Consider the following 15,601-nt stretch of genomic DNA (forward strand, 5'->3'; position numbering starts at 1 on the left):
ACATGCACACAGCCAAGATTTGGCAACTCTCACTGTCAGATATTACAACTGTCATTTCACTCTCTCAGGCTATATGTTGCTTCTAATGGAATTTTCACACTCTTAATCAGATTATTTATACCTCTGTGGGAGTGAGAGACATATGCATGTGTGTGGTCGAATAAGGGTATTCTCCTAACTCTTTCACATGTCCCAGAGGAAAATTCTTCAGAGCAGTAATTCTCAAAAGTGTTTTGCATGTTAAGGCAGATTTACACGCTGCATAGCCAGTTAATATAATATATAATATATACTGTATATATATATATATATATATATATATATATATATATATATATATATTATATATATATATATATATATATATAGTTATTAGTTTCTGTGTGTGTGGGTGTGTGTTTGTGTGTGCATGCGTGTTTGTTTGTTTGTGTGTGTGGATGCGTGTGTGTGTGTGTGTGTGTGTGTGTGTGTGTGTGTGTGTGTGTGTGAATCATGAAGTGTTCTCTTGATAACCTAATCTAACCATCTTTAATCTGCATGTCTTTAATTCAGAGAATATCAGTACAGTATACTCTACTACTTTTTTCACCAGGGGAAATCACTTTCTTATTGCCTTAGCTGGAGGAAAAGGTTATTTGCCATAAATCATATACCACCATTCGAGTGTGTTCTAATATGAGGTCAAAGCAGTATTTCAAAGTTCACTTCCTACTTTTTGACCTGTCTGTTTTTTTAAGTTTTCTACCTTATGGTAATTTCAGATCATTTACCATAATTAAAGGGTGTCAGCAGAATTTTTGTGCATTTATGTGTGTGTACATATTTATCTATTAAGCTAAAATGTAGCTGGCCAAGCCTGCTAGTCCACATTTGTGTCTTTGACCTACCTGCAGCAAATTGAAAACAAAACTGCACGTCAGTCATAAAAACAACCTTCACCCATACCCTTAGATTTATAAGATTCTTATTACATTTATTTGTGTTTACGAAGGAACCTCTGAGTCAAACATTTATCTGCCTTTTATAGCCAAAACAACTTCCTTTTTTATTAATAAATATAAATATTAAGTAGAGTTCTGCATCTAAGGGTTAAGATAGTTGCTCAATGGCTTCAAGTGGCACAAAAGAGGCCTTTGGGAAATCCCAATGCTGCCACAACCGCCTGCTCTCCAACAGAGCAAAAAATTGGACATGTGGTCTGGAACCATTTCCAGAGCACATGTCCAAGAGAGATGCCATTTCTCTCATTTCTCGTCAAATCGAGTGATGTAAACCGACAGTGGACGTCTCTGAACTCGATTTGAAAAGAAACATAATCTGACCCTGGGTTCAGAGGAAGCACGTTTTCACTGGTTGGTGGTTGTAGGATAAGGGAAAGCTGTGTAATGGTGAGAATTGGCAAAATGACCAAATTAGGAGAAAATTTCATTTGACGTTCTCATCAGTGGGAATTATTGTCCTTAAAGAAATGTTTATGAGTGTGGTCCTTGAGTTCAATGTTTTATCAGAAATTCATGCAAAATATGAAATTGTCATTGAAGAACTAACCAATAAAACATAGAATAATGAATTTTTAGCTTTTTGAAAAGCAATTTGTATAAAATCGACTTGTTCTTAAAACACAAGCACAAAGTTATTACAAAGCACAGGCTATATTTCCCTTTGTCTGATGTTTGAGTTACAATGTCAAGCTCACTAGTTACAGTATGTTTAAACCTGTTTATTTACCTGCTTGGAGTTTATATTAGAAACCACTATAATGCTACTAACCTTTCTCATTTATTGACCAGCATATATTTATACTGTGCATTGCCTCTATTAGAGACGTTGTCTTTGTTCCCAGGGAATTGTATCTAACTGGGGTTTCTCCTTAATTGTTTACTTTTTAGAATACAGAACAAATGACTGCATTCTGCCGCAGCCTTCATGACATGAATCCTGCTGAGCCAGTTGCATCCTCTTCCTCGTCCTCATCCTCGTCATGTGCACCCAGCCCTATCTCTCCAGTGCCGGTACCTTCCACCCAGCGCCAGCTCTCCGATGCCGACAAACTGCGCAAGGTTATAAACGAGCTGGTGGACACAGAGCGCACATATGTGAAAGTAAGATAAACACTTAACAGTCAAACTACTGAATTAGTTGGATAATTGGAATATACTGGCTTGATGTGTGTGGCAAATCTACTTATTGTGTATACAGATTAATTCATTTTGTGATTGTAGGCAAAAAAAAAACAGCTATATTCTAGTTCTGGTAATATCTGAAAACGCTGAGAAAGCCAAAATCCCTCTAATTCTTGTTTTTGCAACACCTTACTTTGTCCTTTCATAGGACCTACATTTCCTTATAGAGAGATATCTGACTCCTCTGCAGAAGGAAAATTTCCTGTCACAGGATGAGGTGGGTGCCAAAACGGACCTGAAATTGTATTCTGTACTCATATGATGTGACTGAGTCATTTCTATAACATGATATAATACCTTCTGTTCAGTATCTTGTTAAACAAGGTGGAACATTTAAAAAATATATATGGAAGCAAACATAAGGTCTATCTTATTGCATGTTAAATGACTTTGTTATAAAGGGAAAAGGCTGCTGCAAAAGTTCAATGGCATAAAAGGACAGAGCTGGATGCTGATGTGTGTGTTTGTGTGTTCAGTTGGATGTGCTTTTCGGGAACTTGCCAGAGATGGTTGAGTTTCAAGTGGAGTTTTTGAAGACTCTGGAAGATGGAACTAGATTGGTCCCAGATTTAGACAAGCTTGAGAGAGTGGATCAGTTCAAGGTACTAATGTTAAACCATTAAATTATTTCCAGTGTAATTGCTATGTTTTTAAAAAAAATGTTTTATTATAGTAAATTTTCTTCCTCTTGCTCTATAGAAAGTGCTGTTCTCTCTTGGTGGCTCCTTCCTCTACTATGCAGACCACTTCAAAATTTACAGTGCTTTCTGTGCCAGCCATACAAAAGTCCCTAAAGTCCTTACCAAAGGTAAACCCAGTCAACACCTCATTTCCTTTCTTTTTTTTCTTTTTTTTTAAACAGTGCCAGAAAATCAAAATGTTTTTTAATTAATTAAAACTTTAGTCTGGAGGCCGAAGTCAGAATAATTGGTCAAGCCCTTTGGGCAGGAAACATGTCAGTTATTGCTGCCCCATTATTTAGAATAATACCTCCGGGCATGTGCGAGCTTGTGTATACAAATAAGGATGTAGGTTCTTGTGTGTTTAGCTGTCCTATGAATTTGCATGACTAACAGTTCAAACAGATGTGATGGCTGACTTTGTTTGTCCCAGAAAAAAGCATGTTGCCTTCAGCCTGGTTAGTTGTTGTTATGCATTTGCAAAGAAGTTCCCAATGGAAGGGGAGTTGCCATTGGTATAGCTTTTCATGATGCTTGTCAGGGTAGCAAAAAAAATAGCAAGGAAAATTTTTCAGCCAGGTGTTCAGCAACCACCTCACTTCCCACTCCAGAGGTTTAACTGAAATGAAAAGGGTAATGGTTTAATTCACGGATTGGAGTAAGCATGTGGTGTTAGAATCACTGGGGCTGATATGGATATTATTTAAAAAAGTAGCATTAAGCGCAGTATCTTTGCTACATTGTTGAACTGAGAACACGTGTGTCAGTGATCGGTCAGTAAGACAGGCTGCCAACTAATTATTAAAATGAACTATATCATTTTTTGGTCATTTCTTATATAAAATATATTTTATACCAATATATAATGTATTTCTTACATCTTTCTTACTATTCTTGGAATCTTAGATAAAAGCTTTTGTGTCTATCGTGCTATTCTGCGTCTATAGTGTCTAACAATCATTTTTTCCATTTATCTTGGTGAATATAGCCAAGACAGACTCTGAATTTAAGGCATTCCTTGCCAAGAGGAACCCAAGACAGCAACACTCGTCCTCTCTGGAGTCCTACCTGATCAAGCCAATTCAGAGGGTATTGAAATACCCTCTGCTGCTCAGAGAGCTCTACTGCCTCACTGACACTGAGAGTGAGGAGCATTACCATCTCAATGGTAAGTACAGAAAATAGCACATCCTAGAGTTAATGGACCACATGCGATATGCATTATGAATAGATCTGAAACCTGTATGCGATTGCTCAAATGGTTCCACTAAACACAACATTCAAGCTGCCAGTCTAGACTACACTCATAAGATTGGTTCCAAGTTCAAAACCAATGTGATGGTGATCACAGTTATTCATCATTATTTAACTACTCTATAATTCATACATCTTGTCAAGTAATTATAAAATTTTTTTGGTTAGCATTGGGTCATCACTTGACCTTCTCGGGAATCACATTTGTTGTCCAAGTTTGTTAACAAACAAAAGCAATTTGATTCCGGTTGTGACCAGACAAAATGCAAGACACAGAAAATACCCAACATAAAAAGTTTATAAACAGCATATAAACAGCATAAAGTATATAAACAGATCATCAATATGCATAACTTGTAGGAGTGCCAGCAGCAATAATGTTTATAATACATAAAGATAAAATTATCTATCTATCATTGTTTATACAATATCCAATCTACAGTGAAAAAGTATGAGCATGTGGTAGTGATATTTAGCAATAATATTATTAAGCAATAATAATGTGTCACATATTGTTGATGGTTCTATAGCAGATAGATAAATGCGTCATGGTTATGTTTTATGGAACATTAGGTATTTTTTATCCTCTGACTATACTGCCTTTGTTTTTCACCACATAAAGTTGCTATGAAGGCAATGAATAAAGTGGCAAGTCACATTAATGAGATGCAGAAGATTCATGAGGAGTATGGGGCTGTGTTTGACCAGCTCATTGGAGAGCAGAGTACGGACAAGAAAGAGGTAACAGGGATCATCTCATAATAACAGAGAACTGTTACACACACACAAATTTGAAGTGAACTGAGTTCATACTTAAACATTCACACATACATTCTCGTACAGGCTACTTTTTTCACATCAGCTCTTTAACCCCAGTATCTTGCGATGTCTGCTAGGTGGCTGATTTGTCTATGGGTGACCTATTACTGCATACCACTGTGGTTTGGATCAATCCTCCATCATCTCTGATGAAGGGAAAGAAAGACCCAGAGCTTGCTGCTTTTGGTAAGTGTGTCTTTATATCTATGTGTACTTGTGAATGGAAACCTGAATCTGTGTTACACTGTTTCCTGGATCCTTTCTTTTATTCATTACCTAACTGGTTCTCAACACCTGCCCTGCTCACTTTAGTGTTTGTACTGCTAGTCTTTGTACTACCCAATTCGATGCTGATTGGTTGAATCAGGTGTGCTGGGAGCTGAAAAAAAATTCCCCTACCATATGCAGGTGGTCCTTCAGGACCGGAGTTGAGATCAGTTGCATAACCTGATCTTTACACTTACTGTACCATAATGCCATGTTGTAAGTAAAATCTACAAAGTCAACTTTCTGGAAGATGACTTGTTTAAAAGTTAAAGCAACCAATAAACCGTTCAAATATTGTTTTAAAGAAAAACAACAATGACCATGTCCTTTTTTTATAGGTTGTTGGACAAAATAACATGATAAACAGCTGTCCATAAAGATGTTGTCATTTTGCCAGCTTGGACATTAGTGTTACTTAAGTTTCAGTGTAATTTAGTGCTACCCCCAATTATGTATAGATGATATAGTTGGAAGTCAACTAATGACTTATGTTTTATACAATATTATATTTGTATATATGTATATGACTATAGCTCAAAGTTTTACTTAAGCATTTGCCTAGCATCAATGATAGTTAGTAGCTAAAATATATAATAGTTCATCAGAAAATGTATTGTCGATGAATAATGATAATAATAATAATAATATTAATAATAATAATAAAAACAGTGGTATAACCAGAGCGATGACCAGTCTGTCTTCTTAACAGTTGAAACCATGGTCTCCAAGGAACTCCTTTTAAGCCTTACATTTCTTTTAAACATTTGAACAATTTAAATGTTTTACTGCAGCTAAAAGTCTCATCGTTGTTCTCTGATTTTGTAAATGTCGGTTTTACACCAGTTTGCCCTTAATACCTCTTGTGTATTAATCACTGCTCATGGATGTATCTTAAAATACACTTAATGCTATGGCTGTTGCTTTTATTAGCTTTTTACAGACTTTGACAATGCATAGTCTGGAAAACTAAAATTGTGAGTTACTCATTGTCCTGGGTCATCATAATGTGGAAGATTTCTCCCCTTTAAATGGCAAACTAGAAAGATGGACAAAATGGACATGGAGCCCAAAGCACCAAACCATCTGAAGAATTCTGTTAAATGCTGAAATACATTTTGAATATCTAGGTCTAATGCCTTTCTGCTTTTCTTTTTCAGTTTTTAAGACTGCCATCGTTTTTGTGTACAAAGATTGCTCCAAGCAAAAGAAGAAAATTGTGAGTGCCTTTGTTGCCCCCCTTTTCTTTTATTATGCACTAAGAGAATTACAGCGTGGGCAGCACAAGTCTGGTCCTGACAGCATGATTACTGTTAATGCATCCACAGTGTCTCTTTGTGCCCTTCTTTGTGTACCTCTGCAATAAAAATGTCAGAGGGAAAAAAGCTCTTTACAATGATTGAAACTTAAAGTTCCTATTAGTTGTCAAAACAGCTATAGACACTCAGAACTGACTCTGACCTTTTTAACTGCAAAACTTTGGTGCATTTTATTAAAACGTGCAACAATGATAATTTAGGAAAATCATGAACATATATTTGGCTTCTGTTTTTACCTTAAATTTATAGGTAACCTGTTTAAATACAATAGTTACTTTTTTATTTTAAAGAAAAATCTATTTATCTCTTTAATGCATAGAGTAGGACTTTTTTCTGATTGTGTGCAGTGTTTATTTTCTACAATAGTTTTGCATGTTTTCTTGACGGGTCCCAAGTCTAACGCATCGATACCTAATTGCTTGTGACTCTATGAATTATTTTGCCATTTAAGACATTCATTTACAATTATAGTGACTTATTTTAATTTCTCTTTTTTTTCTTTCAATGTAGGGAACATCTCACAGAGGCTTTGTTTCTGATGAGAGAGATCCATTCCGATTTAGGCACATGATTCCTTCAGATGCTCTTCAAGTCCGCAATACTACCAGTGAGTTTCTCCACTCAATCTACCACTTGTCTGTTTAGGGACATTTAAAGATAGTGATACTTGGAAAACAGTTTGAACTAGAAATCATTATGACTAGCTTTTTTATCCCATCGACACACATTCTGTGGCTTATCTGTGTGTTTATGGTAGATGAAATATTGAAGTTGGTAAACAAATGTAATATTTTTTTTCTAAGATTCAGATGGAACAGCAATGTGTGAGATAGTTCACATAAAATCAGAGTCAGAAGGGAGGCCAGAGAGGACTTTTCATCTGTGCTGTAGGTGAGTGCAAAATCATTTGACCTTCCTCATACTATTGTACTTGACCTGCAGAAGATTACTACAACTGGCAGTGACAGCTGGGTATGACAGGAGGGCTAAAATCTATTATCCACAGGGGGCATTTCACTGTATGTGATCACGGCTGCATGAAATCTTCTACATGCCATTGTGCTTGTTCGTCTTAAGGCCGCTGGTGGTCCTTGTGTTCCACAACATTATCTTCCTTAAGACATTAGTTAACAGCAATGTGTTAAAAAAAGAAGCATAAAAATGATCCGTCTTTAGATCTCTGAAAGACAGCAAAGTCTTTTTTCATAAATATTCATGAAATGTATTATTGTTTATCTTAGTTTTATATGTTGATCAGAAATGATATTAAAGGTTTGGGTGGGCTAATTTTCAGATTTTAAATTGAGCCTTTTTAAGTTTCGGAATAGCTGACTGTTATTCGTTCCATGGGCTACGTACAGTACATCATAATATTGCCCAGGAAATTAATACTAGCTGTGACTACATACAGGAAATTAAACATGTACTGACCCTTTCTATTTTCTGTTTTAGCTCCGCTGAGAGTAAGCGGGACTTCCTGAAAACAGTGCACTCTGTCTTAAGAGATAAACAGCGTCGGCAGCTGTTAAAAACAGAAAGTTTGCCTCTTAATCAGCAATATGTTCCATTCGGAGGAAAACGCTTTTTTGCACTGAAAGGAGTCAGGCCTATGAACAGAGCAGGTACATATCCTCTCTTTTCTTTATCCTCAAAACCTGCCTGGGGTCTACCTATAAATCCAAGAAACTCCAGTGCAACTGTCTGACAGTATTTCACTTTTTCAGTTTCAGCTCCACCTGGAAACCATGGCCGAAAAAGACTCATACGCAACCGCTTCACTATCAACACTGACATTGTTTTTGACAACTGCTCCAGCCAAGACTCCACAGAATTTCCTCAGAGTGAGCATCCCCTACCATCTCAGAATAATCACCAGGATGTTGTGAACACTGATGACTGGGTGGAGGAGCAGTTTGACCTGCAGCTGTATGACAGACAGACAGATGTAAAGGAGACAGACATCCTTAGCGATGATGACGAATACTGTGAGTCCGTCAAGGGTTCCTTGGCTGAGCCTAGCCTGGAAGAGTCTTTTGAAGCTCTTATTGCTGAAGTTGAGGAGGAGCAAAAGGAGGAGGACAAAAAAGAGGAAGACGTTGGTCCTAACAGAGGTTCAGCGGATAAGCTTCCAGGGAACTCACTTGGCCAACTAAGGTTGACCCCGCTACGAAAGCAGTGTGCTGTAGAGGGCGATGTGGCTCAGCAGGAGGTTGAGGTTATCTGGGTTCGCAGAGAAGATTTTAACAGTAGCTTTGGCACTGATATCTTCTGAAGTCAGTGATGAAAGTACAAGAGAGTGAAAACATAGATGCATACAGATATTTGAGCCAGTTATCTATCCATAATTAAGCTTAATGTCAGACAGAATGTCAAAGAAAACTCTGTTGTGGGTGTAAATACATTTGACAATAAGTTTAAAAAAGCAGTATGGGTCAGTATCTATGGCTCTTGAAGTCCCTGCTTGGATTCTCAAGCTGTGCATGAACTTGAGATGCTGAAAAATATCAGGATTGGATTGCACAATGATGTGGACTTCATATAAACGTTGATTAAGGACCTACTGCACAATCACATGTCTATAGATCCTCCTCACACTGACATGCTGCATGATGTGCACTCATATCCTGTAGGCAGCTACACTTCCATTCCAAACCTCATTGCCAAAATTATTATTTTTGTAAAAAAAAAAAAATGCTAGGAACGTGGGTCTGTCCTTGTTTTTATAGCTTTTGACCGCTGTTCAATACTCAAGGGCTGTGTGTGTTTGTGATGTCCAGGGACCTGTGGCTAAACTTAATCTTTAGCTTACTCATCAGCACCACACAGGACACTTTGTCTAGAGCACAAAAGCACAGTGTTGCTATTGCGTTCCTCTAAAAGTAACTGTTTACTATTTAGCATTTTTCAGTGATGTCCTTTCCTTTCTTTTTTTTCTTCTTCCTTTTTTTTGTAATTTGGTTTTTACAGTATACCCTCCAGTCCAGTATTACTCAGCCCAGTTCACTGAAGGGATTTAAGTTATTATTATTATGGATCCTGCTGTACTTGAATTTTCTATCACAGTTGTTTTTCTAAGGGGTAATGCCCTGGCCTTTTAGTCCTGCACACTGCAATAATGTGAGTGCTTTTGGTTCAAAACATGAAACTCGTCATCATTTGGTATACTACTGAATTAAACACCTACTAAATCTTACCACTGACACACTGTATGAAATAATATCACCAGTCACACTTGTAATGTAGTGAACTACACTTGAACAGTTTGAAAACAGTGAATTGAATGAATCATATGAAATATAAGGCTTTGATGAATTAGGACTTTTTGTTGTATTTTATATAAAGTCAATGTTTAGATCATGGGGGATATGACATATTACCGAGAGAAGTTCTATTTTTAAATTGATGTGAAATGGAATCAATTATTGTATATGTGGTTTTGGCTGAGACACAATGTAAAAAGACACTGTAAATACTCCTCTTTTACCTTGTGCATTTCTGAAAATGTATGCTCATAGTTTTGTGAACTAATATTATTGCGCTTCTTAAATAAAATTCCTTTATTTATCATGGTATTTTTACATGGATTATTTAAGTGTTTAGTTCACTAATGCATAGAATACAAATGGACCTAAATAAGTACATAGTTTAGTTTTGGCGGTTTGGCAACGGCAGCGTCTTTCTAGGAAAGTTGTGTCTAATTTTGATAAGTGCTTGTGTGAGGTTTTTATAAGTATAATCATAATGAAGCAGCTGTTTTTTATTTATGTGTGCAAGATGCGTATTAATGAATACTACATGGGTAGTATTATTAAAGACTATATGGGTCTTTTTATGGTGAGCACGCACTGTGATGATAGAAACATGTATGTTAGTTAATTTTAGTTAAACATTCATTCTATTTGAAACCTTGAAACTGAAGCAAAGTCCTTGAAACAACTGAAATAGCACTTTTTTTGGTTCTATACAATTCTGTTTAGTTTATGGTCACTTCTCTAGTTGGTATTAATTGCACATCTGTTTTTTTTTTATCTTGCCAGTGTGTCTTACTTGTCCAATTATATAAATAAGTATGCTTGACCTGAACAAACTTCATGTGGTGTGTTTTATGCCCACACCATATACTGCATGGATGGCCAGGTGGTACTCATGGGGTGTTTCTCACCTGCTGAGCATTGAAGACAAGCAAAAGAAAAGGTGTGATCTTCCACATTGTGTTTGGCAAGTCTTTTTAATTGCACCATTTAGCTAGCTAACACACATAATATAATAATTCTATTATATATATATAAAATATAATAATTCTATTATATATATATATATATATATATATATATATATATATATATATATATTCTGAGATTTAAAAGTTTTTATATTCATATTTATTTAAGAAATATTTAATACAGCAATCTGTGGTTGAAAAATGCATACATACACTATATAGACAGAAGTATTTGGTCAAATCTGCAATGATATTGTATCCAAATAGATATATTTAAATATGGAGTTGGTCCCCCTTTTGAGACTATAACAGCTTTACCCCTTTTAGGATGGTTTACCACAAGATTTGGAGTGTTTTTGTGGGAATTTAAAAAAATTCATTCCGTTTATTCTGTAGAGCATTTATGAGGTCAGGCACGGTGGTTGGACGAGAAGGTCTGGCTCACAATCTCCATTCCAGTTCATCCCAAAGGTGCTCAGTGGGATTTAGGTCAGGTCTCAGTGGAGGCTAGTCAAGTTCTTCTACACTGAACCAAACCATGTCTTTTTAGTCCTCGCTTTTGTACACCGGGCCACAGTCATGTTGGAATAAAAAATGGCCTTCCCCAAAAAACTTTACACAAAGTTAGAAGCAGAGCATTGTCCAAAATGCCTTGGTATGCTGAAAAATTAAGATTGCCTTTTACTGGGGATAAAGAAACACCTGAAATCAATAATTAACAGGTTTGGCTAAATACAGGACATTTGTCCATATAGTGTACGTGTCCATTTTGTGAATAAACATTCACTAGATGGCGCCATTCTCCACTCCATAATAATAAGTGGTTGTTCATTTTGACAACTTCTGGTTAATTTCTGTCAAGAAATTGTCTGCAAATTTATTTTACCAAAACGAAAAAACAAACACAAACTATTTGTTAAACAGTAAATGTCATGATTAGATTTTTTTTTTTTTTTTTTGCCAGGGGTATGATAAAATATTATATATATATATACATATATAGGCTAGTGAATATTGTCAATCTTTTAACAACATTGATAAGCAAAGCAACAAGAGTAACAAACAAAAACATACACTACCACTGTTACTACTCCTATTAGTCTACACACACTTCAGTATTATTGCTAGTCAACTTTAACATCAGTCTCTGAAATTTATTTATTTGATTTATTTACTGCCATTTATTTATGTATTATAAATCAATACTAATGTTTTATTTGAGTCCCAGAATATGATGTGGGTTTTTTTTCACAATCTGTCCCAAAAGGTCTCAGCATGTGTTTAAGACAGAAAATTAAAACTACAGGATTAGTGTATTATGAGACAGACGCCATGAACCAGCTTTAGGTTTAATGATGTTCAGCAGTCAGGTGCACACTCAGTGCGCGCGCCAACACTCTTAGCACGCGCTCATCACGCGCTGTTCTTCATGTGGAAACTGACAGTTGGAATTTGGCCGACAGAAAGCTCTCCACACGGACAGGAGGGGCACAAAAAACAAGAGATTTCTTTTCTTGTTTGTTGACGTTTATGTCGGAAACGAGAGCTTCGAGTGTTAAGTTTTTTCACTGAAGCGTCCAAAAGTGGGGTAGAAATCAGGGAAGCTGAATGCCAACGGATTTGACTCGACACCGTCTTCCCTGGACGTTGGACACTAAGTTTGCTATCGGTTTCGGTTACGGAGCCATGGAGAGACAAGCCAGGCTGCTGCTCTCACTGCTCATCCTGATGTCGGAGCTGAGTCTCAGTGAGCACCATGTCCTCCGCATCGGTATGTTTCATGACAGGACAGCTGATGCCCTTTTTAAAACTTTTCTTAGCAGGTCTTTTTCTAAATCTCAGTTCTCTGCTCAGAAACTTAATGTAGACATTTTTGTTTTTGCGCAGACTTATTACTGAACATGATAAAGAAACAAATACTCTTTGGACCCAAACTTTTAAAGATGGGTAAACATAAAATGTTTACTTTGCAAAGTTTTCCTTAAATGTAATGCATCTACATTAAAAAAAAAAACAAGCTTGAATTTTGAGCTAAGTTCATTGAGAACAAAAAGCAAATCTTTAAAATTGCATCTTATTATTATTTTCATAATCGATTCATTCATCTATTAATTATTGAAACGATTAGACAAATAATCAATTTACATCTGTCACAATTACTTAATAGCTCTTATTTAGTTTAACTTACTAACAATCAAAATAATAAAGATAACCTAATTTAAATGTCTTTTAACATCTTTTAAATGTATTTGAAACAAAATCTAAAAATGAAGAAAAACAAAGTAGCAGCAATAAAATATAACTATTAACTAAAGCTTCATGATGATGGATGGTATTTATGGGAGTTAACTTAAAATGTTAAGAAAACTAAGATTGATGAGTCTGTGTGTGGTGAATGGCTGGGTCAAGCAAAGTAAAGTGTGAAGGGCCAGAGAGTGAATTAAGTGGGAAAAAGACAGATCTAAGGAGAATATGGCTAGATGACAATGATGTAAGCTGAAAAAAGTGGAGAGCACAACACGGTGAAAGAGAGAGACAGAGAATGCATGTGTGCAGAGGTTAAAATTCAATTAAAATTAAAAGGGGTCACTGAGGAGAACCGGAAATAGGGGGTCATGGGTAGCTCAGTGGGTAGCTCAGCACAGTGGTTAAGGCACTGGACTACAGTACGGAAAGTCCCAGGTTCTTCAATCCCCACTGTTGGGCCCTTGAGCAAGGCCCTTAACCCGCAACTGCTCAGATGTATAATGAGAAAAGTCACTCTGGATAAGGGCGTCTGCCAAATGCCTAAAATGTAAAATCCGACTCACAGCAACATACAGTCAATAAATATCCACGTTTTCCTTACATGTGATTCCTTTCCTACGAACCTGTCTCCCACATCCTTTACAAAGCAGCCATGCCCCGCCAGCACAAAGTCTTTCCCTCTGATTCTAGTGACCTTTTTGTTTGAGTGAAGAGTGAAATGTCCCCACAAATAAAATATTATTGTTTGTGAAAGTGTTTGCCATCACGCTATTATTAACACCTACATGTCAGGGCGCAATTTTGTGGTAATTGATTACATCAAAGGCTTTGGTCACGTAAATTGCTGCTAGCACCGCAAGGTTGTTCCAGCACATTTCATTACACCACATTTTCTTACGGAAATGCATCTCTAGTTACTAACTTGCTTTCTAACAAGGATGGTGTCTAATGTTAAAAATTACCTAGGTTGTAAGGCTATATTGACATGTTGACTTAATCAATTACCCCAATTATGTAAATGTGTTAACTTCCATGGAGTGCTTTAATTCATTGCATTGTTTAATTTTGTCCCAAATTTTGCCAGCACATAGCGGAATATGTGACTTTATCCCTGAAGTATGAACCCCATCATCCGAGGTGTGGTAATTCTTTAAAAAAACATCTAATAAAATAAAGAGGCAAAGATAGGTGCAAGGTATTTCATATTAATAAAATATTTTTTATATAATATTAATTTAAATAATATACAGTGAAACCTTGAATTACGAGCATAATTAGTCTGGAAAATATTTATTTATTTGGTTCTTTGACTCATTTTCCTTCTTAATTTAATTAGATACATTTTCTTTAAGAGGCCATATTTTGTTGTGTGTCACAATGGACAGAATGGTATTGTTTTGTGTATTTAGTAAACCAAATTAATATATTTAAATAATATTAAAATAGGATCTTTGAAATATGTAAATGTGTACGACTTATTTAAAAATAATCCAGCCAGATGGAAGTATTTATTCTACTTTTTTATAATTTGCTATTTCTTCTGCCAAACAAGGGGTCAGAGGAAGGAGGCTGTGGGAATCTATAGTGACCAATCAAAGAAGCAGAGACATCAGCCACTGTTCCCGCCTCCTAACTGTCAAAATTCCATGATGATCTCTTTCACATGGGCAACATTTGACAGTAATGTAAAGCCATAGTATCAGAGTATCAGGGGGAATGAGAAGTAGGTATATACTGTATGAACAAGAATGTTTAAACGAGGCAAAATACTTGTGTGTCTGAACAGTGATTCACTCAAAAAGGACAAACAAATTTAAGGCCATATTTGCCAGAGGTTGTATACACACACACACACACACACTCACACACACACACATTAGTTGATATTAAAGCATTTAACATATACTACTGTATGTCATTTAACTGCCCTCTCTTTTTTGCTTGTGCTTTTTATATTAGCAGCCACATAATTTAGGTCTCTTGGACGACGATGATGATGTACATTTGTGTTTTAGTGGTGGATGTCTCATCTGTAATGCAGAAGGCACATGTTTAATTCCCAGCCAATCCCCAAACCCCAGCTAGTTTCAGACATCATACTGTGCATTTGGGTTCCCTTTCAAAAGCTACACTCGATGCTGCGCGAAAGCGCTATGGGAAACGATTCCTCGTGACCGGTTGTGAAGCACGTGTGTGTCAAACACGCCAAATATTTTGGCATCTATAACCTCAGGCAGGTGACGTCAACCGATGAGGTGCACCTGGAGGTTATAAATAGGCATGAACCGGAAACACCCTCAGATCATTTTCTCTTCAGGATCCATGTTGTGTGTGTGCGTGTGTGCAAGCATTTGAACAGAAAGCGAAAATAGAAGTGTCTTACTACTCACCAGAAAGATGGCCGAGTAAGACACGAGTCCGTCCCTCCGTGTAGAAGAATATCTCGCTGAGGGCGATCTTCGCGTTTCTGTCTGAGTGTTTGGGGGAGGAGCACGCTATCTCGGGCTTCAGGGAGCAGGTAAGTATTGCGATTTTCTCCCTATTAAAGTCCCGCGCGCTCGGGTTCGCCGTCTTAAAGTGAAACCGCGACCCGCAGCGCATTTCTGGCGTGCA

General features: G+C 36.7%; 2 protein-coding genes across 12 annotated transcripts in view; both read left to right on the top strand.

Annotated features, from left to right (window-relative positions):
• Nucleotides 1–10,091, top strand: part of tiam1a (TIAM Rac1 associated GEF 1a) — a 53,956-nt gene extending 43,865 nt beyond the window's left edge. For all 4 annotated transcript variants that reach the window (XM_053516108.1, XM_053516109.1, XM_053516111.1 and 1 more), the window contains 12 exons: nt 1,890–2,102; nt 2,332–2,400; nt 2,660–2,785; nt 2,883–2,991; nt 3,852–4,031; nt 4,740–4,858; nt 5,014–5,122; nt 6,361–6,419; nt 7,030–7,126; nt 7,323–7,410; nt 7,972–8,141; nt 8,244–10,091. In XM_053516108.1, coding sequence (XP_053372083.1) covers nt 1,890–2,102; nt 2,332–2,400; nt 2,660–2,785; nt 2,883–2,991; nt 3,852–4,031; nt 4,740–4,858; nt 5,014–5,122; nt 6,361–6,419; nt 7,030–7,126; nt 7,323–7,410; nt 7,972–8,141; nt 8,244–8,791 — 1,887 coding nt within the window. In that variant the 3' untranslated portion in view covers nt 8,792–10,091. The remainder of the gene's footprint in view (nt 1–1,889; nt 2,103–2,331; nt 2,401–2,659; nt 2,786–2,882; nt 2,992–3,851; nt 4,032–4,739; nt 4,859–5,013; nt 5,123–6,360; nt 6,420–7,029; nt 7,127–7,322; nt 7,411–7,971; nt 8,142–8,243) is intronic.
• Nucleotides 10,092–12,194: 2,103 nt separating this feature from the next.
• grik1a (glutamate receptor, ionotropic, kainate 1a) overlaps nt 12,195–15,601 on the top strand; it is a 75,574-nt gene continuing 72,167 nt past the window's right edge. For 7 of the 8 annotated variants that reach the window (XR_008355583.1, XM_053475753.1, XM_053475754.1 and 4 more), the window contains exon 1: nt 12,195–12,512. Coding sequence is in view for 6 of the 8 variants with exons in the window: in XM_053475753.1 (XP_053331728.1) it covers nt 12,350–12,512 (163 nt within the window). In the remaining 2 variants the exon portion in view is untranslated. The remainder of the gene's footprint in view (nt 12,513–15,601) is intronic. The other variant, XM_053475755.1, reaches the window with a different exon arrangement.

The sequence above is a fragment of the Clarias gariepinus genome, chromosome 17 (genome assembly GCF_024256425.1).
Source record: "Clarias gariepinus isolate MV-2021 ecotype Netherlands chromosome 17, CGAR_prim_01v2, whole genome shotgun sequence".
Taxonomy (NCBI): domain Eukaryota; kingdom Metazoa; phylum Chordata; class Actinopteri; order Siluriformes; family Clariidae; genus Clarias; species Clarias gariepinus.